Source organism: Acanthaster planci, linkage group LG10 (genome assembly GCF_054643075.1).
Source record: "Acanthaster planci isolate LZ-2023a linkage group LG10, COTS_SCS, whole genome shotgun sequence".
NCBI classification, from domain to species: Eukaryota; Metazoa; Echinodermata; class Asteroidea; order Valvatida; family Acanthasteridae; genus Acanthaster; species Acanthaster planci.
In genome coordinates this window covers 6,857,411-6,883,926 of record NC_141786.1, presented here as the reverse complement: position 1 = coordinate 6,883,926, position 26,516 = coordinate 6,857,411, and the positions used below count along the sequence as shown (strand labels likewise).

At 43.0% G+C, this 26,516-nt stretch overlaps 2 protein-coding genes across 6 annotated transcripts in view; one reads left to right on the top strand and one right to left on the bottom strand.

Moving 5' to 3' along the window:
- Nucleotides 1-719: 719 nt before the first annotated feature.
- On the bottom strand, nt 720-14,497 carry LOC110988342 (uncharacterized). Of its 3 annotated transcripts, XR_015426599.1 has the most exons (7): nt 14,362-14,497; nt 12,108-12,299; nt 10,507-10,675; nt 9,488-9,609; nt 7,243-7,456; nt 1,528-6,124; nt 720-1,458 (listed from the first exon to the last, which is right to left on the bottom strand). XR_015426599.1 is itself a non-coding variant. In XM_087141927.1 (6 exons), the coding sequence occupies exons 1-6, from the start codon at nt 14,368-14,370 to the stop codon at nt 5,982-5,984; spliced, it is 849 nt and encodes a 282-aa protein (XP_086998053.1). In that variant the 5' UTR covers nt 14,371-14,497; the 3' UTR covers nt 720-5,981. The 3 variants fall into 3 exon arrangements, 2 of the variants coding, with proteins under 2 accessions (XP_086998053.1, XP_086998054.1); XM_087141927.1 differs by having other exon boundaries at nt 720-6,124; XM_087141928.1 differs by having other exon boundaries at nt 720-6,124; nt 10,507-10,672.
- A 612-nt stretch (nt 14,498-15,109) lies between these two features.
- Nucleotides 15,110-26,516, top strand: part of LOC110988338 (ammonium transporter Rh type B-like) — a 41,254-nt gene continuing 29,847 nt past the window's right edge. For 2 of the 3 annotated variants that reach the window (XM_022251731.2, XM_022251732.2), the window contains exons 1-3: nt 15,110-15,378; nt 16,692-16,759; nt 21,834-22,024. In XM_022251731.2, the coding sequence (XP_022107423.2) occupies nt 15,370-15,378; nt 16,692-16,759; nt 21,834-22,024 (268 nt within the window). In that variant the 5' untranslated portion in view covers nt 15,110-15,369. The remainder of the gene's footprint in view (nt 15,379-16,691; nt 16,760-21,833; nt 22,025-26,516) is intronic. The other variant, XM_022251733.2, reaches the window with a different exon arrangement.

The window sequence follows — 26,516 nt, the reverse complement described above, 5'->3', positions numbered from 1 at the left end:
TAGTAAGTACTGTACGCACTCCTCCAGGAGCTGAGGTGGTTTCAGGAATGTTTAGATGTCATGAGCCAAGTGTGCAGGGATAATGATAAATGATTGATGATGATTGCCTGTATCAGTACATTCACCTCTCTACCACGAACTAAACAGTGTTGCAGTCGAGACCATCACAATACCAGACACAAGACCAGACACCAGACCAGTCACAAGTAACAGGGTGAACGATGACAAAGGAATGCTTTTGTTGCAGTCCATTGGAATACATGTAGCTTGTGACTTCAATTCAGACTGGAGGTCTTGTGCTGGTAGTCTTGTGAAGGTCCTAAGTGGTCTCGACTACAACACTGGAACCAAAGAACAGTGCCTCCTCCTGGAGCAACTCCCGATGACACTTGCGGCTGCCTTAATCATGTTAATTGCAACAGTGCCCCAAAGATTGGAGTGCATAGCCTAGCTGGATTATGTAGGGGTAGAGATCAGTTCCTATATTCTAGGTCATTTGTACCGGTAGGGGTGGGAATTTACGTTTAATGTGATAAATGTCCAGCAAAAGTTTAATTTACTGTTTAAACATCCCTGCCTTTGTCCATTGTCCAAGAACTTGCAAACTTCACTGATGATTAATTTTTCACCCTGATCCGTAGGATGTAATAAAAAATCATATTGAATGGAAAGTGAAATGGTCTCGGTGTGAACAGGGTGGACGGGTACACAACGCTTCGTGTGTTTTGAGTCAAAGAGCAAAATTTATTTCAGTGACTGAAATGAGCTGAAATGAAGCGTACAGATAGAAGGTAACAACTGCCCCTTTGGAAACTGAAATCAAGAACTGCTCTCCGTAGATATGTCGTTTTAATGCTAAAAGTCCATTTCACGTTTCTGCTACCTGTGAACATTGTACATGATCTACAGTTTCTCAACGGCAAGAGAACAAGAAAGATGACAGAAAAGCAAAGTTGATGATACAAATACATGTACTAGGAACTGAATTATGTACAGTACAAGTGAATTTCTGTAAGATATCGTACATAAAAACTACTCTGTTGATATTTAGACGATATAACTAAAGTTGTACAACTTGTAAGGGGGTTTGTGGAGACAACATGTGGACGATCTCTTTTGTGAGTATGTGTGGTTCTGAAAAAGAACTAAGTTTTGGACAGTGGGTGCTCTGTCCGTTGTCAAGAGACTGCTGGATTCCCTTCTGAAACATGGAGTACCGGTTCTTTTGAAAACCACATATACATGTACTCAAAAAAAGAGATCATCCACACGGTGTCTCCGCTAAACCCTCTACCTCATTGTGGATCCACCATGCAAACTTTCAATTGCTACTTAGTTGTGCTGTCACCCGAAAGTCACCTGGTTTTCACATTGGGGACATGTGTGTATGCAGTTAGGCAAGAGACTGTAACTTTGCTAGTGATTGGAGGAGCACCTGTGCGTCCTCCAGAGGAGCACCTGTGCGTCCTCCAGAGGAGCACCTGTGCGTCCTCCAGAGGAGCACCTGTGCGTCCTCCAGAGGAGCACCTGTGTGTCCTCCAGTCTTTGAAACTGCTGAAGTTGAATCAGTTCACATGCAGCTGGGGCCAATTTCATAGAGCTGCTTAAGCACAAAATTTGCTCAAGGGCAAAAAAACCTTGCCTTAAAAAACCCAAAGGTTACCAGCTCAAAATCTATGTGATTGTCATGCTAACCAAAAGACAGGTGAATACCATTCCAAAACAATATATATCACATGGAATTTTGGCTGGTAACCTTATTTATCAAGTAAGTTGTTTTACGATTAAGCAAATGTTGTGCTTAAGCAGCTCTATGAAATTGGCCCCTGCGTGTCTGGTACCTTACACACTATACACGTACATGTAATTCACTGGAGGCACATGATCAAAGTTGACATTTTGATCTTTGATATGGTTTGTCATATCAATAAAAAAAAAAGCCCAAAGTACATGTACCTACAGAGTACCTTCACCTTCACAGAGTACACATTGTTACATACACACTTTTGCCATATGCTCTGTAGTTCAGTATGCACATGCTACACTCGTATTCACAGTGTGCTGAGAAGTGAAGTTTAAGAAATTGCTGGCAGAGACTCTGACAGTGGTTGTTTTCACTCGACCAAAACTGATGGTTTTACTGACGCAAATTTTTAGTGAAAAATCCAATGTTGTACAGAATTCACAGCAGTGGTTGATGCACATCGCAAGGAAAAACTGGGTCTTGGAGTGTATTTTGAATGTAGGTGTGTACAACATAAATGGATAAAGATGCATGGTTCGTGTGAACTCCAAAATAATTGTTCCATCGTATTACACTAACACTATGGAAAGATGACTTTTCTACACGGCTATGTACATGTATGGGCAACGTTACCCCTAGCAAACTCAAAACAAGATCTGGTCATGAAAAGACAGAAGAATCCTAATTGTACAAACTCAAATATGCATCCATGCATATCCGATGCATGGCCATTTCCAGAATATCAGGGACTGATCTGGTCTGTGATCTAGCAGAAACAGCGACCATTTCGCAAGGGCAGCATATACTGATAGGGGCTGTGGATGTCTGCCTCCAAAAAGACCCATTTCCATCTCGATTGTTGTACTTGGCTGCGGGCAGACCAAACCCTGGCTGTGTTCATACTGAACATGTGTGTGCTCCTACATGTGGCTAACCAATAGCTCCAACTTTTCCTTGGTTCCATCCATTTTAGAAGTTTTGTTTTTAAAAAGTAGCTCAGGGGATCGATGTAATAATGAATGGACACAGCTGTTGTTACCTGACCATGAGCTCCAACCATTTCTTGGTTGCCATCTGTTTTAAAGGGTTTGTTAGAGGAAAAAAATTCTCAAGGGGGAATTATGAATGAGCAAAGTTTTTGTCTTCAACCATTAGTTACCCAATCTCTGTCTTCAACCATTGGTTACCCAATCTCTGTCTTCAACCATTGGTTACCCAATCTCTGTCTTCAACCATTGGTTACCCAATCTCTGTCTTCAACCATTAGTTACCCAATCTCTGTCTTCAACCATTGGTTACCCAATCTCTGTCTTCAACCATTGGTTACCCAATCTCTGTCTTCAACCATTGGTTACCCATTCTCAAGTTCAGTACTTGAATTTATACCCGACAGCCAGGAAATGCCACTTTTGGAAGACCATGCATGAATCTTTCATCAAAACAAATGATGCATAATTTGAATTCTAATTACAGTCGGTGGTTTAGATTTATTTTGTGGTTTTAGAGTCTTCCAGGGACTGTGGATGATTATGGAAAGACGACGATGATGATAGTAGTGCTCGACAGACCACAAAGATGGTGATGATAAAAATGATAAGAAAAAAAACTGATAGATTGATGATGTGATGGTGTTCCATGACAATAATACGACTTGGATCTAAAAAATTAGAAAAAAAAAAAAAAAACAATTCCAACTTCACCCGTGGGTGGGTTAGTTGTGATTTAACATCAACTTTTAAAACTGGCGACTGGTCCTTTCTGTAAACCAGCCCAACAGGTGTGGAAAGCTCAGTAACAACTAAGATGAAACCATTTATGTACATAATCTTGTCAGTAAAACGAATACATCTGAAAGTCCTCCGATTTCATAACTTATCTGACACAAATGTACACAGTCAGTGTCTGCTACGTGAATTTTCCTGTTTTGTTTCCTTCTGTTTTCCTTTGAACCGAGGTTGCCCCAAATGGTAGCAGAAGTGCCACGGAATTGTATTGATAACTGAATGCCCGTATGATAAGGGAAATGCTTGTTTTGACGTTAACAAGCATGAACATTGACCATCGCCCAAAAGGGGATTATTTACCCCCCACCCCCGGGTCGACACATGGGCTCAAGGTACGGCTGAACAGCGCTCTATCCTAGACTTGTGGTGTGATTTCAGAGTTCATGTATGGTAACTGAAGGTCTAAATAGCCATGGAACAGACTCATTGTGCCCATTAAGTCACATGACCTGTAGTGATATCAAACAGTGTTGTCCATCAAAAAGAAAGCCAATTTTCGGTATATTAGAAGTCTGTGTACTTTACTGATTATTGGCTTTATTTTTGGTATACGACACTTATGACACACTTTGCTATGGGAGGACGCCATGCTAGTTGGTGTATGATATCCACTTTAGGTCATGTGACTTAATATGTGCAATCGGTCCACTGTATCTGAATTGGGCAAGTCCCCAAGTTTATGACTTACAAACATACCCCATCATTCCAGATTCCAATATACTTTCAAACTTGGGCACAAGCCTGGAGGTGGTATCTCTTTCCAGTTAATCTTGGTGTCAAGTGGACTTTCATGCCTACTTTTTTGCTTGGTTTTGCCTTTGACTGGAACCTTGACTCCACTACGACAGTGTAGCTATACAACAGACTGGTACTATTTAAGCGAAGAAAACTCAATTTTGGTGCTACCATCACCAACATGAAATGCATGTCTCTACATTTTAAAAACTGAGTGAAAAGTTCAAAAATGCCAAAAAAAAACCCCTGGGTGCAAAGAGTTGTACACAGGTCCATGAAATGAGGTCATCACTGGCCAATCGCAGGTAGTCCAGACTCGTGCTACTCTGAGTCAATCAAATGCTCTGTGACTTGGGCATTACTTGGGTGCAGTTTTTCTCCATGTTACTAACGATCAGACTTGTTAATGAACTAGTCTTTTGACAGACTAGCAGAGGCCTTGTGACGGACTTCGTGCAAGGGTGAATCCTGAACTAAGCCAAAATAGGGGGGGCATAACATTTGGAAAGTTCCTGTGTAACTTTTTATGGCCTTTCTGATAGGGTGATAGGGGTTTTTATTACATAAATTTGGACGGAAGGCAAATGAAATTGTTAAAAAAAGTTCATTATTTTGTTCAAAACAAATGGAACTTTGGCCTCCGTTATGGACTCATGATGGACAAGTGACTAAGACAATGACTCTGCCTGGATCATCTACCAAGAAAACTATGCCCTAAAATGACCAGGAATACACATACTTTTAAAACAGTTCCTCATTACTAAACTAATCCGGCCTTTTGCCCCGCAATGTTTAATTAAAGACCTTGACACTGTGTGAAATAAATTACACATTGTCCTAGACAAGAAGGACGTTATCACAATTATATCTCTCTTGCTTGGCGATTCAATGACTCGCCACTAACAATAAATATAGGCTTGTTCCTAGACAGTAGAGGTACCGTATTCAAATCAGGTCATGTTCCCTGTGTTCTCAAGGGGAAGGGACATGAAGTATCTCACGACTTGGACAGTTATTTGTGGAGCATGGTCACGAACACAGCCAAACTGGGCCGACACAAGGAACATGACATGATGGGTGAATGCGGAAAAATGAGGCTGCGCCATTCTGCACGGAAATACACAAATGATGCAAAATGCAAACTGAATCATTGTTGGCAAGTGCCTGTGATCTCTACCGCAGATCTTTGAGCCTGAAATTGGTTCTCGTGTTGCGCACTTGGTACTGGTTTGTCTAATGCGTAACAGTACAGTCTTGTGAGAGCTGGTTCCCACTTTCCTGCTAGTCTAGATACCGGACTTTAAAGTACCAGAACCCAAATGAGTGCCTATTGAAATGTTTTGAGTTGACCCTGCATCAAGAGGCCACAAAGGCAATGATAGCTAGGTGTTTTCCAACTGTACGTCTGGGTATTTTTATTCAGGTGGTGTTCAAACAACTGGGGCTAGATGTGTCCCTGAGCAGGACATTTTGCCTATATCTGCTCACCACTCATGCTTACATTGGATGAAGGTTCCATTATTTGACAATGCAATAAAAGTTTTGTAAAACCGTGAGTGGAACACAACTTTAAAATCTCCTAATTTTTCAAAACAGTATCAACTGTCTTCATCAGTTTTTGCATTTCACATGGAGTATGGCCCAGCCTCTAATCTACTGCCTGTATCTGATGGTCCGTTTACGATCAGCTCCTCACGCAAGCAGTTTCTGCGCTTCTCTCAGCCGGTGGACGTGTTTGTTCCTGATGACTTTGCGTCCATGCCCAAGCGTCGGCGCCTGATCATCATCTCCTCCTTGCACTTCTGTGAGATGACATTGCGGACTGAGCACTCGCTGATGCCGAAGGTCGAGGTGACTTTGTCTGCAGGGGTAAATGTTGGAAACACAAAGGGACTCGATTTCGATCTAGGAAAGTGCTGCTGTCTCAATGACAAAAGATTTGAACAACTTGTCTAGAATGTGAGCTAGTCGTCCACAGAGCATCCTTGCTGAATTGCATCCCAGATCCGTCCAAATTTTTCTTGATGTTTCAAAGTAAACAAACTTTCCTTGAAGAATGGAAAAAAAATTGCCCTTCCTGGGAAAACCTGTTCCTAAAATTATTTCAAATAACTGAAAAAATAAAATAACTCTATGATCAGCAATTAACATACCACGTACAATAAACAGTGCCAGAAGTGCTAGACAATGCCATCGTCATTATCCGCCCATTTTAGATGTGAATCTACTCGGTTGCTGGCCACCTACCTACAACAGCCCTGACAAGCTGCAGATCCACCTATCCTTTAGTCAGAGTCCTGCACTTGACCCCTTTCCCCTTGACCCTGGAATGCCATCCACCGACCTACATGTACAACAGGTTTCATCACCTGCACTTTGGTCAATGTCTCAGACTTGACACCCTCCCTTGACCCTGGGATGCTATTCACTTACCTGTGACGGCCTTGACCAGCTGCATTTTGGTCAGTGTCCTCAATTTGATCCCCCCATCCTTGACCCTGGGATGCTATTCACTTACCTGTGACGGCCTTGACCAGCTGTGTTTTGGTCAGTGTCCTCAATTTGATCCCTCCATCCTTGACCCTGGGATGCTATCCACTTAGCTGTGATGGCCTTGACCAGCTGTGTTTTGGTCAGCGTCCTCAAATTGATACCCCCCGGCCTTGACCCTGAGATGCTATCAACCTAGTTACAATGGCCTTGAAAAGTTGTGGCTGAAGCTGTGCTTGGTCAGTGACTTGGACTTTTCCATCCCTCCCTTTGATTCTGGGATGAAATCCACCTACCTACGACAGTCCTGACCAGCTGTGCTTTGGTCAGCCATCTTGGACTTAATAGCCCACCCCTACCTTTGACCCTGGGACGCTATCCACCTACCTACAACGGCCTTGACAAGCTGCGGATCCAACTGCGCTTTGGTCAGTGTCTTGGACTTAATAGCCCATCCCTACCTTTGACCCTGGGACGCTATCCACCTACCTACAACGGCCTTGACAAGCTGCGGATCCAACTGCGCTTTGGTCAGTGTCTTGGACTTGCCCCCTTTGCCTGTCAGGGTGCTGGTGGCCAGGGTCTCCCGGTCAAAGAATGACGTCAGGAGCTTCTTTGTCATTTTGGCCGGGGTGTCACGGGCCTTCAGCACTGCCCGCTGCATGGGGCTGGGCTTGTGGCGCTTCTGGGAGTTACTGCTTCCCTGCGGACGGCAACAGCAACAACTGGATCAACCCTAACCTCTGAGCCTTTTTTTGGCCAGAAATCATCAATAATGCAGTCCAGTAGTTGATAAGCACATGACAAATGCTCCAGCAATATTACAATTCATGCACGAATAAACTAGACCCACATTAAGCTTCTATCTGTGAAGTACCTGTACAGAACTCAACTACAACTATGTCATATTGCTCTAAAATTCTCCACTAAGAAGGTAGCCAATGGCACATTCCTTGCAGTTTAACCACTTGCCAACAGTATCCAGGGTTCCTGCATGGGTTCCATGACCAAATTATGAAAATTCATGACCCAATAACGCAATTTCTTGGACTATTCGGCCTTTTAAGTTGAGAATAGAAATCACACACAGTGTTTGAAAAATTTCATGACTTTTAGTCATTTTTACAAAATTCCACAACTTTTCCAGGCCTTGAAAACAAAAACAAATTTTCATGACTTTTCAAGGCCACAGGAACCTTGGTTTTGTTGCAAAACAAAGTTGTCCCAAGTAAGGTATTACATTTGGCTAAAAATACCAAAGTTTTGGTTCAACAGGATTTCACAACTTGACAACGTTGGACTTTACAACTACCAATCCTTGGTGGTCATTTGTTCCCAGCTTTCCTACACTCTGAGTGATATTTGCTACAATATCCAGAGCACGTCCACTGAAGGTCTCTCAACATGTTTGAAAATGCAATTACTATGGGTGTGTTTGTTGCACATGGATCTGGCTCGGGATCAGTGATCTCAGAGCTGGTTCGCCCTATCCATTAGGTGGGTTCTGGTGTCAGTGAACCACCGACAGATAACTGATTGTGACCCGGATCTGTGTGAAACAAACAGGCTCTTTGAGCCCATGCGGGTGTAGGAACACATTTAGAATTACTTAAGCATAGAGCCAAGTATCATCAGCAACTACATAAAGACACTGCCATGACAAGTTGGAACGTCCGTCTGTCTAAATTGGCACAGAACATTCCCGAGTGTTTTATCGGGTGCAAAATGGCTAATTTTCAGCCCTCTTCCTGGAAAACAATGGAATATTTCTCAGACCTAAAGCTTTCAAGACGCATCAAGCCCCGTGTGAAGAAATACAGGTTGGGCTGTCAGAGCTGAACCTCCAAACAATGTTTGGACTACTCAGGAAGGCTAGAATGATTAAACAATGAAATGCCTTCGAACATACATGTACACGTACTGGTATGACTTTGAGACGTACATGTACTTTGTTGCTGAAACCACAGGCCGACACCCAGTGGTACCTGAGCACCCTTGTCCTTGCAAGTTAAAAGAACCCCATCATTCTATAATTTCCATGAACTGTAGCAGAGTACTGCGTGCGAGATGCGAGACGTTTTCTGAATTTCCAAAATTAAAAAGGCTTTCAATTTTATATTTCTCTGTGCCACATAGTACAGTATGTGGATGACATGAAGTGATACATCGTCAAAGGTTTTCTCAAGACAAATCTATTTAACACCGTGTTTGCATGTCAGTCTGCGAACACCTAAATTGTTCTCTTACTTGTCAGTATTTTTACTGCGTACATGTACCAAACCCGTGCATCAGTTTGCAGAGGCGGATCTAGAGGGGGGCACGGAGTAACCCCCCTCCCCCGTTCAGTCACGGACTAAATGGAATTACCAATAAAATAACAGAAAATAAGTACCCCCCCCCAAATCAACCTGGATGAGGATTGCACCGTCCATCTATCCGTCGACAGTTACATTTTCTTGTCATTGGGTGCTTTCAGACTCCCTTAGCAGGGGATCCCTTTAGTGTGCCTATCCCCCCCCATTTCCTGAAAGCTAGATCCGCCCCTGGTTTTCGAAAGCAAAATTATGTTATTTTCAGAAAAGTGCCCACACAGGGTACTTTGCATTTCAGTGTGTGATTGAAAATTACCAACTCTCTACTTGAATTGGAATCTCAAGACTTTACAACAGCCTGGACCTACACCACCCAGGGTTATGATCATGAAAGCCCCGGAGTTCACGGGAAGACGACCTACCGTTCTTGTCTTATTGGAGGTGGTGGAACTTTGGTGGGTTGTCTGGTCCTGCTGATTCAAGACTGACCATCGGGGCTTGCGCAACTCATCACGAAGCGTCTTACGGATGACATCGGGAATACCTACAATTTACACAACCGTGCACAGCAAACACAGTGTGAAACCACTTCGCTCCATCAAAAGGAAAAGTCCTTCCTGAGGCATTCTTTGTTACTACATTTCATTGATACCAAAATACTAATGACTCAGTTTGGTATTCCAGAAGGGTATGTGAATGAAATATGCTGCACACTGGACAGGTAGGTCATTTGGGATAATCAATGTGTTTGTTTGTTAATCATGTTAATATCGCCAACTCCCACATGCTGACAACAATGGAGCTGGTGTGACATCAGAGGATTTTATCCTTAATGACCTTGCTTTAAGGACATCCTGTTTGCTACAAAAAAGTCTTTGCAGAGTGAATCATCCACTTATGTCTCTCAACTAACCTGGCATTTCTCCGTACTTTTCCCATATTTTTTGAAAAAATTTCAGAAAATATAATAACCGAGTGCTTGATTGAGGCCAATCAGAATTATATTATGTCATGTTTATTACTGCCTGTGGTGATTTTCAGGTTGACTGCAACATAATATATTTTGCCACAAAGTGTACTTTTTTTCTCAATTATCTATTTTTTCCTACTTATTTACCAACAAATACACAGACACTGTCCTCTTGACTTGTACCCTAAGAAGGAATTAATTTTCGTTTTGAATTGGTTGGGTCCTCTTCTGGGTTTAGCACCATACATGTATATTGGACTTCAACCCCACCCCTCAGTTGTCAAAGTGAGTGATACAAACCTAAATCTTACCTTTATAAGTTATCAGAAGTTTTGGCTATTTTGCTGTCACCTATTAAAAACAAGCCTTTATGCTCACAAAGTGGTTTTTCAGTGATCAAAATATATGTTGGAATGACACACTTAGACAGGAATTCAGTAAAGCGAGTGATACTTGTGGCCTAAACGCTACCTTCTTGGAGTATGGTGTTGAGCCCCTTCAACTGAGCGATCTCCTGTTTCGCCCGAGACAACTCCGCCTCTAGGTTCTTCACCCTCTCCATCAGCTGAGTCTGGGCTTGCATGCCATTGGCGTAAGAGTTGTCAACCATCTGCGGCTGGCCGACAGTGTTTCTCAACTGCTGTTGAGAGAAAGTATATTGGGGGCACATTGGATAATTTTCCAGTGTTTCTGAGGTGTCACTGAACACACTCTACCATTTTGCTATTCCAGATAGATAACATGAAGCATGCTGATGGATCATTTGGGATAATCGAAATGTACGTGCACATGTGTGCACATGTACATGTGGGTGTATGTGAGTTTGTTTCTGCATTCAATTGGGGACCTTGAACAATAGAGGACAATAAGGTCCCCGATTGACAGAGGGTCCCCGATTGACAACTGTGTACAAAACATATGGGTGGTCTTCTGAAAAAGTTAAAGTACAAACAAAAGAGGAACACTAGGGGGTCCCCAGTTGCAGGCAAATACACACTTGGGTGAGTTTGTATTCATATTCAATCGTGGACCTATAACAAAAGGGGACAATGGGTCCACAGTTGCCGAGAAGTCCAAGGTTGAAAAATGTGTACAAAACATAAGGGAGGTCTTCCGAAAAAGTTAAAGTATGAACAAAAGAGGAACAATAGGGAGTCCACGATTGAAGGTGTTTGCACGCTTCTGTCATGAGTGTGTGTGTGTGATTATCGACTGTGTCAGTGGGTTCTGCACCAGGTGACTGACTCCACCTTGGAGCTGCTTTGACATCAGAACGTTGTATCCCAAATAAGCTTGCCTTTGTGAAATAAGAGTACCTGAATTGTTGACTGGTGGAAACTTAAACTCGAGTTACTACATGTATAGTCTTGGTGCAAGACGGTGTTGTTGGGATGTTTGTTCAGCGCGCATGCATACAAACCACCAATAAAGGGCTTTCACTGGCAGTGCATCCAATCACGACAGCACTTCGCAGGGAGCGGTTCGTGGGTAAGTCTGGTTTGTGTGGTACATATAAGTCAGCCAGTGCTCCATTCGTTCCATTATTACACTGGGCAACAGGCAGCTCATTGCGTAAGTTGGTCGGGTTCGTGGACTCTACCTGCAGAGAGCTATGTGTATGATCTGTGCTTGCCAATAGGGAGCTGGCAGTGGATAATTTAAGTCTGTGCCACGATAGAACGTCTCGAGTCAAGACTAGGGTTACTACTGTAAATGTATGAGTGCCAACCTTTCTTTAAGTTATGGTAACAAGTATGATCAACACTTTGAAATACCATACAAGTACACGTACACTGACATACAGTGTACAAGGAAATCATATATTGTACATGTGCATACATGTACAGTAGTTCACCTTCAAATAAATAGCACAGATCACAACAAAGAAGTTTTACGAAAATACGATGTGAAATCTTTGTGATATGTCAAGAAATCTCTCAGATACCAAGAAATGTGAAAGATTGTCACACAATGTGCCCCAGAGTCACGGACAGACTTGTGCCAAAGCACTTGCTACAGAGGGACACGGGTTTGCCATCATGTGTTCAGAATATCACGGTGAACACTCTCACCACTGTCCCACATGGTGCGCCTGCTGTGGCGGACGAGGCATCCTGTCCCCCCGCCAGGAGATAGTGGGACCTCATCTTCTGCTCATCCTCCCTGGGGAGGTGGTCCAGCCGCCTCATGGTGGGCTCTGAATCCATCACCACCACCTCGGGCCCGCTGGTGAGAGGCTCAATCTTGACAGTGTACAAATTGTCCTGGACAAGGAAGCAATTTGTAGAAAAGGGGAGGTCACAGGTGAGATCTGCACATCCTGGCACTGTTTATGTTTGAGAGAAGGGATGTCACTGCTTGGCAGTGGTGGGGCTTACCTCGGGTAGGCCCACAAGTTTTAAGTTCATTTTGCCAACCAATCAGTCATTCACTTGTTCTCCATCTGAACAATCGAATGGCAGATGTCCACTTGCTTTCAAACAAACTCTGATCAACAATAAAAGACAACCTTCAGTGGTCTGTCTGCGGGAACTGCTTTCAAACATTATCCACTTCATGACATCAACTCCTACAAGTACATATACATGTACATGTAGACGGTCACGGTACCATTCAACTGTGTTTGTTCGAGAGTGTTTGAGAGTTTTGGTTAAAGAAGTTTTTGACGTGTCTCTCTCGTCTTCTGACGGGAAGCGTTTCTTTGAAACCAAGTTGTTTTTGATTTAATTACAGGAAAATGTGACTAAATAATCAATACACTGATTCACTGATCTACACTGAATAGCACTTATAGGTAGTCTGACAGTCCTAACCTTGGGACCAACACAAAGGCCATTTCATTTGTTAAAACGTGTGTAGCTGGCCCTGTTTAAATCACATGGCTATGGCTAGCAATTATACACAGGTCTATGGAAGTACCGTAGCTGTAGCCACTTCCCATAACATGTATAGAGTTGCGTGTAATTTCAAGCCCTGGCAAAATGATTGAAACCCTGCCTTTGGACCGGACTGTGGGGCTTCTAGAGCATCCCTTTATTTGTCCTCTCTTTTCGGGGACAACTGATGGCAATGTTTCTCTGAAGCCTATCGGGAAAGACTCTTTCCAGTTGATGTGCTTTGCATGCACCTGTTCAAATTTTCAACATAAAATGTTCTAACGAAAGACACTTCTTAGAAAGGGTTTCTCCTTGGCTTTTAAATCACCATGTAGAGTAGATGTACATGTATTTTACACAACGAAAAAATCACCACGGCAAAAAGCACTGAAGACAGCAAAATATACACGTGTACATGTAGGAAATGAGGAGGTTTTCCTGTATGTTTTGAGATGAAATAAATGTACAAGTACAGTGTAGCACTGTGATTCTCTCCCTTGGCTGACGTGACAGTTTTGCACATGAATATAATACTTTGCATGACATTAACCCGCATAATAAACCCAAACTGGGGTGCAAAAATATGGTACATGTACATGTATATGTACCTCGTCCAATATTTTATGTAATAGCTTTAAGCAAAAAGAAAAAAAAATTGAAGATAAGGTTAAATGAAACAAAGAAGGTGCATTTTCAAGGACTGCTTTAAAACAGTTGCACTGCAAGGATGTTTTATTCAAGGGAAAAATTAACCATTAAATTAGCACATTTTTTTAATGCAAAATAATGTATTACCAGTGAGTAAGAAATTATTGGATTCTACAGTCACAGCACTCAAAACATATATTATTTTTAAAGTTTACAAACACAGCGCATTGGAATGTTTTAATATCTGACAATCAGATATGTCAGAGTGGAAATGATGAACCTGATTGGGCTCTTACAGTAGGCCTACCTAGCAACAAGTTTGTTAAAAAAATTGTACATTTTGAGCACATTTTGCATCTTAGAACAAAAGCAGAAAATCAAGCCAAAATCAAATTTCATCAGAACTTTGTAGGCTTAGCCTAGGCCTACTTGGGGAATAACACTACAGCAAGATTTTTGAATCACAACATGCAGAATATTGGGAGTTTGATGAAATTTCAATTCTAAAGAAATCTGAGGAAAAAAATTACTCCGACAAAGCACTAGAGGCGAAAAATCGAAGTGCGCCACGTTAGGGTAGGTCAACGCCATCACTGTACGTGTACATGTACATGTACCGGTACACGTACACACTGTACATGCACATTGTCAGATTGTACATACATGTACATGTACAATCAACAATACATTCTGCATGGGCTTTTGAGATTTGGTTACAAACATTGACAAAAGCCGGCTTCTTCGAATATCCAAAATACAGTGTATTCTCAAGACCACATCACATAAAAGCAAAATATCTTACAGAACTCATTCCAGCTGGCTACTCTGCATTCAAAGCAAAGATTTACATCCGCAAGAGCGTATTCCAAGCCCGTATTGGATTGACCATCGACGACGCTGTTGATTTTCTCAAAAACAAAGCCTCGTAAAAATGGTCTTCAAGCGCGCCCTCAAGAGTTGATAAAAATTTAATTTTATTTACAAAACATTCTTACCACAATCTCTGATGTCTACTAGTAGCCCGTCTGCAGTTTTTTTTTTTAAATTGGTTTGTTTTTCTTTTGAAACGAAAAGTGCTGGGGAAATTCGATTTGATTAAAGACTATAGTCTTGGTTCTGGAGGATTTTGTTTTTCAGAGGTAAAGTCCGACACAAAGCCCAAGACTCCGCAAGAGTGAAAACTAGTCTCCTGCCAAGACGGGCAGTAACACCATTTTCCCATTGGAAAGTACATCAGGTGTAATAAAAAAAAGGGGGAAAGATCAGGGAATTGTCTACGTTGAGAGGAACCAATGAATTTCAAATATGTTTGGAGCACGGGGAAAGGAAAACAGATTGCCTGGGTCCCGGACCGGATAGTGGTACCTGTCGATTTGTCATGTACGACTGGCGAGGTACATTGTACATGTACATGATACATGAATCATAAAACACGTGGTGGCCCTACATTCGGCCGTGGGTGTACGTGTACCTGCATGCTTCAGGCGCGTGATCTAACCGTGAACATGATGCCTTAAGCTTGTTCATTGATTGCAATTACCATGAATGATAAAACGGCTGTAAACCACACACACGTGCTGCCTAACTTTTCTCTGCAACCATAGTGCCTGGTGTACAATCATCGTACAGGTGTACTGCAATGTACGCTTACTTTGCACATGTAGCTGTTTGGTATTCATAAAATAATAGCATGAAGACACTTGTGCGCGGCGTGCAGACTTGTACCGAAGACCCTTAGTAATATACGTAGACGCCAGGTATTACTGACACAAGTGCACTGTGTTGTCACCAACGCTGCAAAGGACTTACAATGACGGAGGTAAGCTTGAATTCATGGCGAGAGATCTAACCTGTATTAATTTATACAATTTATTCGTGATAATTTTATCGCAACTTTGTTTGGCAGTCATCAAGAAGTACCTCCAGTATAAAAGTTTCAGACTGATCCATGGCGACTATATCCATGGTGACTGTATCAGCATGTCCGGCATTAATTATGTCGTCCGTTCTCGGGTAACTTGAAGTTGCTTCACGGAGATCGACATATCATTATTTTTTTTATTTTAAAGGAAAAAAATGACGCCACCTTTTCTTTAAGAGGGGGATCGGGCGAGGATTCTTCCACGAATGAAAAAAAAGTGGTTGAGGGTTTTCAGAAAAAAAATCCCCGAATCGAACCTGGATAGGTAGTGATTGCCTGCTTAATATTATGACATCCTTTGCCAAGATTTGAACGCTACTCCTAGCATTTCAGTTAAGGGCATGTTTCGTAGTTTGAGGGGAAAATGGTCCCAAGCAGTTTTGTTATATGCCGATCCAATGGGGTTCCAGATTTTAATTCAAGTATTTCCCAATATAAACTCATGTATTCCAACTGGCCATTGCTTGTTACGCCGACCGATTTTGCTATTTAAAAAAATGTGGTTTACTAAAATTTTGAATTGCCTGAGTTAACAAGTATTCTTGTAATTGTCATACGATCCAGTGATCCAGCTGTGTAGGGATAAAATGTGTTTTGTTTTCGCGGAAAAAGACAACCAACAATTTGTTTTATCATTGCCTCAGAGCGGTCATCGCGCTGGCTCTATGGTACGGGTGATGCATAGACGTAACTGTACAGTAGCGATACCAGCAAAATATTTGTCGGGGACATTCAAGGCACGCACGCTACAGTTTTTGTTTGGAACCAACAGCGCCTGTATATATACTGGAAGATAAAACCCCATCACGTTTTACGGTCTGTAATTATTTGTTGAGGACGCAGGATCAATTTTTCAGACGGGGTTTTGATTGTAATTTGTCTGTCAGAAAGAAAACTCTAAATTTTTCCATCTGGCCCATTTTGATTGACGGTTTTCAATTTTTTTTTCAGAGAGAAAACTTTCAAAATTTCTTTCTGATCTGTGACCTTTTCCATCATGTCTTTATCACTCAGTTTGATGAACCAGAGAGTTTTGTTCAGAAGAGAAGTTAAACTAATTATGTATAATATTTATGTATACGGCAGTACTGGTTTAAAGCAACAGAATCTGAGGGTTTGCGGAAGGATTGATTGGTTGATTGTACCTCCGTAGATGTTGACAATTTACTGGGCCCCCCATATTTTTTGTTGCTGGTACATTATAATTACAGCGTTCAGTAAGCGACCAGGCAAGCTCCTTTCAGCCGCTCCGCAACGGAGTCTCACCCAGACCAAACAGGTAGGATTTGTCTCGCTTAAGTACATGTATATAAAGTTTAGTTTTGGGAGTAGTATCGACTCGAGACGCTAAAACGATCGATATAGTGGGACTTGGCTTTTCAAACCGAAGAGATGAAGAGCTATAGCTAGATCCATACAACGCTTACACTATGATGAATGCAGACCACTCTCAATCTTAATGCCTACAATGATTATGGGCGGCCAAATATTGCAGAAAATCACCCTCTCTTTAGTTTTCGATTGCACCTCAAGTTCGTCTCAAACTGGACATTATTTTGTCCCCATGACATCGTATATCCTTCAAAGCGCTGGGTTATTTTGGCCCATTCACAGCCGGGGGGGTGGGTGGGGTGGATTCCGCCCACCAAGAACTGGGCTGTGCCACGCTCGATTTTGTTTTGAAACTAGGTTAAGGCATGCATGTAAGGACACCCCTTTCCTTATCATTACAACTGTAAAGTTTGAACTCCATCAACGTTACAGTCATTTGAAGTTCAAGGCTACACGCCTGCCAGCCCGTGTGCATTGAGAATCATATTGGAAACGTGTACAATTTTAGCTCACCTGTCTCGGAAATCATACGGGCGCTTTTCGCAAATTGGTGTCAAAATGACCACAAAGAGTTACTCTAAAAACTCCGTAGAGGCTCGGCTTCCGTAAAAAAAAAAACGCACCGCGGTGATATCGAAAAAAAAAAATACATAGGGGGGGGGATTCCGGCCCGGCTGCAGACAATCACTGGGGAGACAAAAGTGCGCCTTCAAGACTTTGCGACGCGTTGGCCAATCACAATGCGCGAAAACTGTCGATCCTTTCCAAACGGGGCGCATTTGGTTGACAACTTTCGCGCATTACGATTGGCATTTTCTTGCATTTTCTTAGCCGATACCCCAGAAAACTAATGCCCTGAACACTAATGGTTCATATTGCGGAGTTTTGTTTTTCTCTTGACATTCATCACGGCAGACGCAATGACTTTCACAAGTAAGTACAAGGAGGTTTGCCGAAGCCTACTGTATTCCGTGCTTTTTGTAGTCGTCCATAATTATCAATTGGCACACGATTATACGAAGCACACCATGATGAGAATAGACTAGCGTTGGAGTGGAATTATTGCTTCTTTGAAGAATAAGCGGCAATGCGAGGCATAGAAACGCACTTTACAGTAAAGCTCGTGTTTGGCAGTCTGCTATTCGAGTCAAGCTGGCTAACCGTCCCTCCGCAACCAACGCGACGTTTTCAGGGCATCGCTAACAGGCCCGGGGACTTGAAACAACCGGGTTTACTGATCTTTTTCAAGTTCGCTTTTCCTTCTGACGACCAGCCTGTGCAGTGCCACCTTTTTGATTTCATTTTGCCTCTGCCGTCGCTGTGCCATGCGGTTATACATGCATCGGCCATAGACATCTGAACTTTAACCTAGACACAGTATATTTGCTTACAAAAACGAGCTCAACCTGCTGTACCGATAGCCTAGCATCGGGGTTTGGAGAAGGGGGGCCCGTGGTTAGGGGGTATTTGTGCCCACCATTTTGTAACAAGAGCCTTTTTCTCTCCCTATAAGTGCACCTTTGTACGAAAACATATTAATTCAGTGCCTTTTGCCAAATCAATGTCGCATCAAACGACATAATCAATGCTCAACCCAGAGCTGTTCATGGAGATTTGTGAAGAGCGCCCTCTATTCGCTCTTTTGCACGCTACCGCCACCGGCATGCGCATTCGAATCTCGTGTCTAGAGCTAGGGCCGTTTTCCAATACTCAACGTCGGCTCCGTCTCAGGCTTCAATTGTTTTTTAACTAGCCGACGTTAAAGCTGTAAGCGCAGAAATTAGTTTAATAGTGCTACAAAACATCAAATAAGATGTGAGAGAGCCAGAAATTGCAGTAATCAAATTTAATTCATACGTTTGAGGCCCACAATCGGGGATTAGTTTTGGAAACGGAGCCTGAGACGGAGCCCAAGTCGAGTATTGGAAAAGGGTCGAGGTCTTCACTGTTAGAAATGCGTGGGGACGCGTAGACAATAGACCTAGCCGTAGCTCTGGAATACCGTTTCGGACACGGCCAGAGCCTGATCGAACTGGCAGCTTGCACATCGCGTCAGAATGCTTTGTCCAATTGCGTGGTATAAGAACTAACGCGGCACGCGGAAAATTACATAGCAACGTTATACAAAGGAATCACTGAACCGGCTTTATTCTGGATTGTGTAAAGCTGTCAGATCGAAGCTTTGCAAGACTATGGCGGCAGCGTGCTAATGATGAATTGCTGAGCAATGTCTGCTTTGAACAGCGCCCCCATTGAAAAGTTTCAGTGTCTAGTACATGCACATGTATAACATTAAAAATCCCATCGCAAAGTCCTTTTTAAAAAACTGAGCTGACGTGGATACATTAATTTTAGTGGGTTATTATTGTGTGAAGTGTGGTTTCCAAATCGCTCCCATTTGAACCAGTGTTACTTTCCTTGGTTGATATTTCGACCAAATGTCCTTTATGTAAAATACTTCAATGTGTAACAACAAGCATACCTTGGTAGTTCTTCTTGGCCAATAAATTCCTCAAATCTATTTTATGCAGTTCTTGTATAGGGCACCGTTAAAGTACTCCACAAAGATGAGTACTTTGTTGGGTACTTGCCCTGGTACCCTACAGGGCACCATAAACCATGACCACTGGAACGGGGGGGGGGGCACGGCCCCCCTTTTTTGAGACGCGAAAAAAATAAAAGCACGATATTTACACTGCAAATTTTCTACGTTTGTTCACAAAAGTCTAGTGTTCAAAACGTTTGGAAAGACACACTTTATGGAAAAGCGCCCTTTACGCCTGTTTTGTCTTTATCATCCGCCATCTTTTCTCGTCTTGGACCTCACGTCATGTTCTTGTAAACGTTGTGAACCCATGGTGCGTTCGAGCGGGGTGCACCCTGGTAATTAGGCCAGAAATATGTCCGCCGAGCTCATTAATAAAAGTTATACACTCAAAATATTCTATATTAGAGGGTCCTGAGAGCCATGGAACTGAGGAATTCAAGAAATATGAGACTGGACCTCTGGGCCGGACTCGGGGCTTCCAATTCTGAGCAATTTGGATGCAATCGGGTATGAAAGTGGCACTATTTGAGCCATTTTGCTGAGGGAGGGTTTTTCAAAATGGCTACTTTTCTGGACAGGGACATTTTCTGCATTTTAGGGGTGGTCTGCTTCTGGTGAAAATTTCTCAAAAATTCATTGGTCAACCCCCCCAAAAATTGAAAGGAAAATGAAAGAGGACATGTGGAACATCATTTTTCTGTGCAGCCTGAACACCTGTGAGAGTTGTGAGTATTTTTAAAATGTTTGTGAAGTATGGGGATTTATCACTGCTGTCTATGGGAATTTATTTGTAGTGGTGCACCCAGCGGCTACTCTTAGTTTTGATAGGGCGCGTGCGCATTATCCGGAGACAGTATACGCAAATACGCGTACTCCCCGGCCCCGCATGAGCCCTGGGATAACACGAGTAAGCTCACGCGAACGCGGCAACCCTGACTGGTAGCCTGGTATAGGTGGTTGCGCCGCGCTGCGCCCGAGGGGTGCACTGAACCAATTCAAGCTCCATTGAAAATAGTGTAAAATCAACCAAGTTTGGAGCCCCATGGCAGGCAACTGAAGTCCCTGAGGCCTCTCAAACAAAAATCAATGTGTTGTTTGGTCCTTCAGATTTCATTTGATTTTCAATTTGTAGTAGGTTAACCAATGAATTTTTAAATTATCCACCCAAAACAAACTCACCCCCCAAAAAGTGAATGTTGCCAAGCCTTCCCAGCGGCCATTTTTTAAATGACATCCCTCACCTTCTTGGGGCTCTTCTGACTAATTTTCAATCCCATTTTTGTCTGCTTTGCCCCCAGATGGGTGTCCCTGAATCTACAGAGATGATCCTGGGCTATACTGACACAATTCCACCATTTCTTGGCCCAAACAGACCCCTCTTTTCGAAACAATCTCTGGGGGTACTTTTTGTGCGCCTCGGCCTGGCGGAGAATTTTCCTTGAATTGGGACACTGCACCCGTAGGGGATTGTCCCGTCTTAACTTCCGAAGGGGCCAATTTCACCATGCCCACGGAACGTTGGTCCGGTAGTGACGCTTGTTGGACCACATTGAAGGCATGCATGATTAGGATGCATGGTGCAAAACAAGATGCCGGGCAATATCTGAATACATTGGCTCTACGGTTTTACTGAAAATTCTTGCCATTGTTTCACTGTGTAAATGCAGGCAGATTTGGCGCCAAATTACAGAAGCAAGTGGCCCGAAAAGTCCCCAAGATTGCACCAGAGAGCATCTAGAATCCAAAATTAATTTTAACCTCACGCCGTGGCTTTGCAAAAATTGATCACCTAAGGATGGAAAACACTGGTGCCCCCCACTTTTTTTATACCTTCCGACGGGCCCGCATAAACTCATTTTACATCAACATTTAGATGTAACTTTACACATAGAGGAATACACCTGGAGTGTGTGTTAGCATGGCTGTGCGCGAAATTATTCCATTGCGTGTGAACAGTGCAGTTCAAGTGCCCTGCGCAATTAAAGCCAAGAGCTGTATAGCCGAAAAGAAAAAGGAGAAAAAAAAACAAACACTTCACAATAACGTAGGCCTATTGGAGCTTGGGATGCTATTTAACCCATCAGCACGGTCATGTGATCGGACTCCGCCCCCAAGTTTCAGTCACGTGATCAGTGTAAATACACCGAGGATAACGATGACTCGTGTAGACCTGCGTTGTCGATAGGTGATATTTTGGTCTGACGCAGAGATATAGGCGTGGAAAGTGGAAAATAAAACCACCTCTGGGTGATCACAACTGTTAGCACTCGAGCGCGGGAATCGAAGACCGCGGGGAAGACCATTAGCGCTTACGGCTAGACGGGGGTAGAGTGCTTGTACAGTGCGATTATAGTGCAGCCGTCAGTCCTTTCCAACAGAAATTTAGTCCACCGTGAGCTAATATCAGTCGGTCAGAAAAAAGTAGTCTCACATTTTGACTTTATTCCCCGCTGTCGACGGTAAACTTATTCAGGAAAATGGCCTGGACTCGTGGGAAGTTGACTTTGCTCCTGCTCGTGCTGCAGGTGGTGTTCCTGGTGCTGTTCGGAGTGCTGGTGGAGTATGATCCGTCGGCTGACGCCCACAAAAAGTCCGGAGGTCACGGAGAGGCGGAAGGCGAAAACCTGGCTGGCTTTAGCAATCAAGTGGACCTCTACTACCCAAGTAAGTTTATTTATTAATTAAAAAAATATAAATCCATTGATATTTTCTGCCCTTGTTTCTCCTCACGCTGAGGAGAGTTTGTCGTGTACATGACAGTTCAGTTAAAAAGGCCATACTGCATTCTCTGTTCTTTAATATTTCACACACAAAGTCAGTATCAAAGGGTGAAGTCTGTGACTGAAAAATGAAAAGGAATTGGCTACAACTTGACCATTGAGGTCTTTACCTGTCCATGACCGGGGGAGGGGGAATCGAGCCAGTCGGGAGAGGGGAGGGGCTCAAGCACCCAGAGCCCCGCCTCTGGGTTGACCACTGGCCTTAATATTCACGTATCGGTCGGAAAGAGCTGAATATTGTGGTTTTTGGGTCGGAAAATAAAGATTGATCGCCATTGATCAACGATCTCCGTTGATTTTTGCATGTATGAGCACAAACGTTTGCAAGGGAAATGATTTCTGCCGAGCGGTACCTTGATTGGCTGTAATTGGTTGTGTTTTCTTTTGTTTTTTTTGTTTTCGAGAATGACCAAAATGGCATAAACATTGCACTCAGAATTAAACCTATGATATCGCTCGCAGTGCTCTCTTTATTAACCGGAGGCGTGGTGAGCTGATTGATGATAGAGGGCCGCCCACTATAATTAGAGATGATGTAAACTCTGCCCAGGAAGCCCCCTCAGTCATCTGGGTTGGTTTCTCTGGACATCGGCCCTCCGGGCCCCTCCACGCGACTTCTGAAGAATCACAGAAAAACCACAAGTGTCAGTGTCCCAGGTTGACTGATGGCAGTCCAAGCAAAAAAAAATGCTGCTGTTGGCTCTCACTGTCGGTTGTAGTAATGGCAAAAAACTACACCCCAACACAAAACACAAAAATAACAAAACTCCCTTGAGAGGCCATTGAATGGTACGCTGCATTAGCAACAAAAGGTGCGAGTGCGTTCACGGATGAACACTTTCGACCCCTTATGTCAGTATCGGTAACAGGCACGAACTTTGTTGCAGACGTTTTTTCAGAAGCTGTTGTAAACAAAGGTGGTTATGAAAATGCACCTTTTGTACTAGGGAATACAATTGCCTGGTACTCGGTTTAAGAGGACAAGAATTACTTTTAATAACGGGTTTTTGCCCTTACACCGACCTGTATTCATAATATCGTTTACTCAGTGTTTGTCCAAAAGCTTGCGAACAAAATTCACTAGCTAAGTCTCGTGGGACTCGAACTCACGACCATCGGTTTTACTGGTGCAAACGTCTTAAAGTAACCGTTTGACCACCGAGCTTGCTGGGGTCAAATGGCTGGCTCGAGTTAGATGAAGCAGCGGGTACCGCAAACTATTTCAAGATGTAGGCCCTACTTAAAAGTTACGGAAATTACTGTTGTAAGTCAACAGAAAAGTGTTGCGTTTCCGAATGAAAGCTTAGGCCGTTCTCATTGAAGTTAAGCGTGCACTGCCTGGTTAGATCATGACCTAGTAGTGGTAATTAGTTTTGTGTAGGGATACAATCACCCAATCACTTTCTTTGAACCGTACTCTCCAGCAAGGGCAGAGCCAGGGGTCGGGGCGGCAGGGACCATGACCTCCCAGAGCAGAGCCCAAAAGTTGAAGAAAAATATAAACGAATGATAGAAAGTCTGCCTAAAGTGAGTAAAAAGCCCCCCAAAGCAGCTTCAACCCGGACATTTCGAAACGCTCTGAAAAGTTACCGGTACATGAACAAAAATTCAATTATTTTTGGCCCCCAAACAAGTCCTCCCCCACTGGCTCTAGATCGGCCCTTGCAGTTCAAGAAATATTGCTAGTCATTTGCACGAACCTGAGAGATCCGGACTTGTTCACTGGCGAGTACCATTCTGACATGTGCCAATTTCAAATAACGGACACTCCCTAGTTTCAGGCCAACATCAGGTTTCTAAAACTATCGCTGTCACCCTCTTTTTAGGCATAAATGATCCAATTGCATGTGCAGTGAAATAAGTTCAACCCATTATGCTGACAACAGGTGAATAACCTCTACACTCATACTGTTTTTTTTTCCCCGGCAAGTCTGAGTTCACGCGACTACCAACGTAGCGGCGGACGAGATGGAGTGTCGGGCTGGCGTGAGCCATGTGATTTCAAGAGCCGATTGGCTCGTTTTCAGGAAGTGCAGCGCGGTCTTGGTCCTGCTTGCATTCGGTTCACCGAATGGATAGTTACCGCGCCATGTATCAAAAAGGTCCCAGTTTGAACTGTTATTGTTGTGGGGTGACCGTCATCGGCCACGTGCTGTGACGCTAAGCGATTAAACGAGTGATACCGTCAGTTCTCTGCGTGGAACCCCGACAATATTCTTTGATTCTATACAGTATGCTCATTGAAAATCAAGAAAGACCAGTACGTGTACCCAGCTCTGAGCTGCGTAAAAAAAAGGAAAATTTGACGTCCTTGTATGCTCATATGATGCAAGATATGGGGCGGAGAGAACCCCCCTCGCCTTTGTGTTGGTCATTGTTTGATCGGAATCTCAGGAATTCTTTACAGACGTCTAGGGGGACGTAGATTTATAGTAAAGATTGCAGTAACACAATGTATTTATCTCTTCTTTGAGTATGTGTGGTTCTGAGAAGAACCGGGGAACCACACATACTCAAAGAAGAGATAAATACATGGTGTTACCGCAATCTTTACTATAAATCTAGTTTCTTTCACCATGAAAACCTTTAAGTCTTATAGGGAGGACGTGTTAGGCAACAATAGTCTAGAGTTTGTATAGGGATTAGACATGTGAGGGTACCCATCGGCCCCCATGTCATGCACGGTATCTGTATGCTAGTGCAATTCTTCGAATATGCTGGTACACTGAGTGTGATTTTGTCGCCCAATCAGTACAAACCCAATATACATGCAGGTTTACGAGACTGATGTGCTTCTGTTTTCTATGATTTTAAGGTTTGGTTTCCTTCCAAAGTACCCGGGTACCAGTGTTTCACTTTAGAAGTTCAGTAGGGTTGGTGGTTTCTGTACTACATCTGTGTGGGAAGACTCTCTGACTCTCAATAAGTTTCCGGTTTGGAACCCAATCGAAGTCGGCGTTTGAAATTATATGAATTAAATGAATGTTTAATTTAGGCTATGCTTGCTTTTGCACAATGGAAAAAGGTGTCGTTTTGACCTGAAAAATCATACACGATTTGTATAATTTGAGACATGATTTGGTAAACACTTGTAATACCGTATGATACACGTTTCCAGCTCTGGACGCGTGACGGTGGGTATAAACATCCGTACACCCATCTGTTACAGCGAAAAAAGAAGTACTGGACTTGAAGAGTTTGTTTCTGCATTCAATTGGGGACCCTGAACAACAGAGGACAATAAGGTCCCCGATTGACAGAGGGTCCCCAATTGACAACTGTGTACAAAACATATGGGTGGTCTTCTGAAAAAGTTAAAGTACAAACAAAAGAGGAACAATAGGGGGTCCCCAGTTGCAGGCAAATACACACTTGGGTGCGTGTGCGAACGTGTTTCATTGAAACGAACGTCACAGTTTTAGTTTTACTGACAAATGAGAAAAAAACGAAGATGCTTTACTACCCAAAACAATGCTTATACATGTTGACTAGTATCGCATAGAGTCACCATTCAAGCAAACAAATTCGCCAGTGCACTGGTAATCATTAATTTTTGAACACGTGGCACAAAAACACCTGATCTGTGTCTCCATACACTTCCCGACTTCGTGCTAATTATTTCCAGATATTTGCTCTGAATATTATTTATGAAACGGGCTTTACTCAGCATTATAGCAGTCCTTGTACTACTACTCCGAGTAGAACATTGCGATATTGTTATTAATTATTGCAACCCTGCTGGTTTTATACTTTGAACTTCCAACTGGTTTTTGTGGTGACCTTCGGTATCTCCCACGGGCAATTAATAATCTTTTGGGCCAGGTAACTATCAGTGCCTGACATACAACTATTGGGGGAGCACAGATCCATAGATCATCAACTAGTCGGCGCATGTACAGAATCGATGAAAACAATTTTGAAGGACTGTTGACTCTTCCAGAGTCATTATGGCCTACACATCGGTATTTCGTTTTTGAGATTTGGAGGCGCAGAAAAAGTAATATTCCAAGGGGAAAACGGTTTACCTGACAGGTCTTCATGAAAGCAGTCAGAGAGGTTTTCATCCGACACGTCCCGTCGCATTCACGGAAATATTGTGTAGCTGCGTGAAGTTTTCTCGGACACAATTTTCCTGCAACTTTGTGCCGTTCTTCAATGTACTGAATGAAGACTTTTTCAGGTTCACATTTTTGGTTAAATGCTTTGAAAAGTGCACATTCTTTTAAACACTTAAATTTATCCCTGCTTTCCTGGACAACTGACGGTGCTGTTGGAAAAAAGGGAAAACATATCTCAATGCAAAGGTCTTTCTGTCCAAATTGAAAACACTTAATGAGTACATTTACGAGAAAGAGATCAATGCTTGCTTATTGCTT

Excerpts from the sequence above, each read along its gene's own strand:
- LOC110988342 (XM_087141927.1), bottom strand. Across the intron at positions 10,676-12,107 it reads GCGCACCATGTGGGACAGTG|CAGTTGAGAAACACTGTCGG; the intron begins GTGAGAGTGTTC and ends TTCTCTCAACAG. Across the intron at positions 7,457-9,487 it reads CCTCCAATAAGACAAGAACG|GGAAGCAGTAACTCCCAGAA; the intron begins GTAGGTCGTCTT and ends TGCCGTCCGCAG.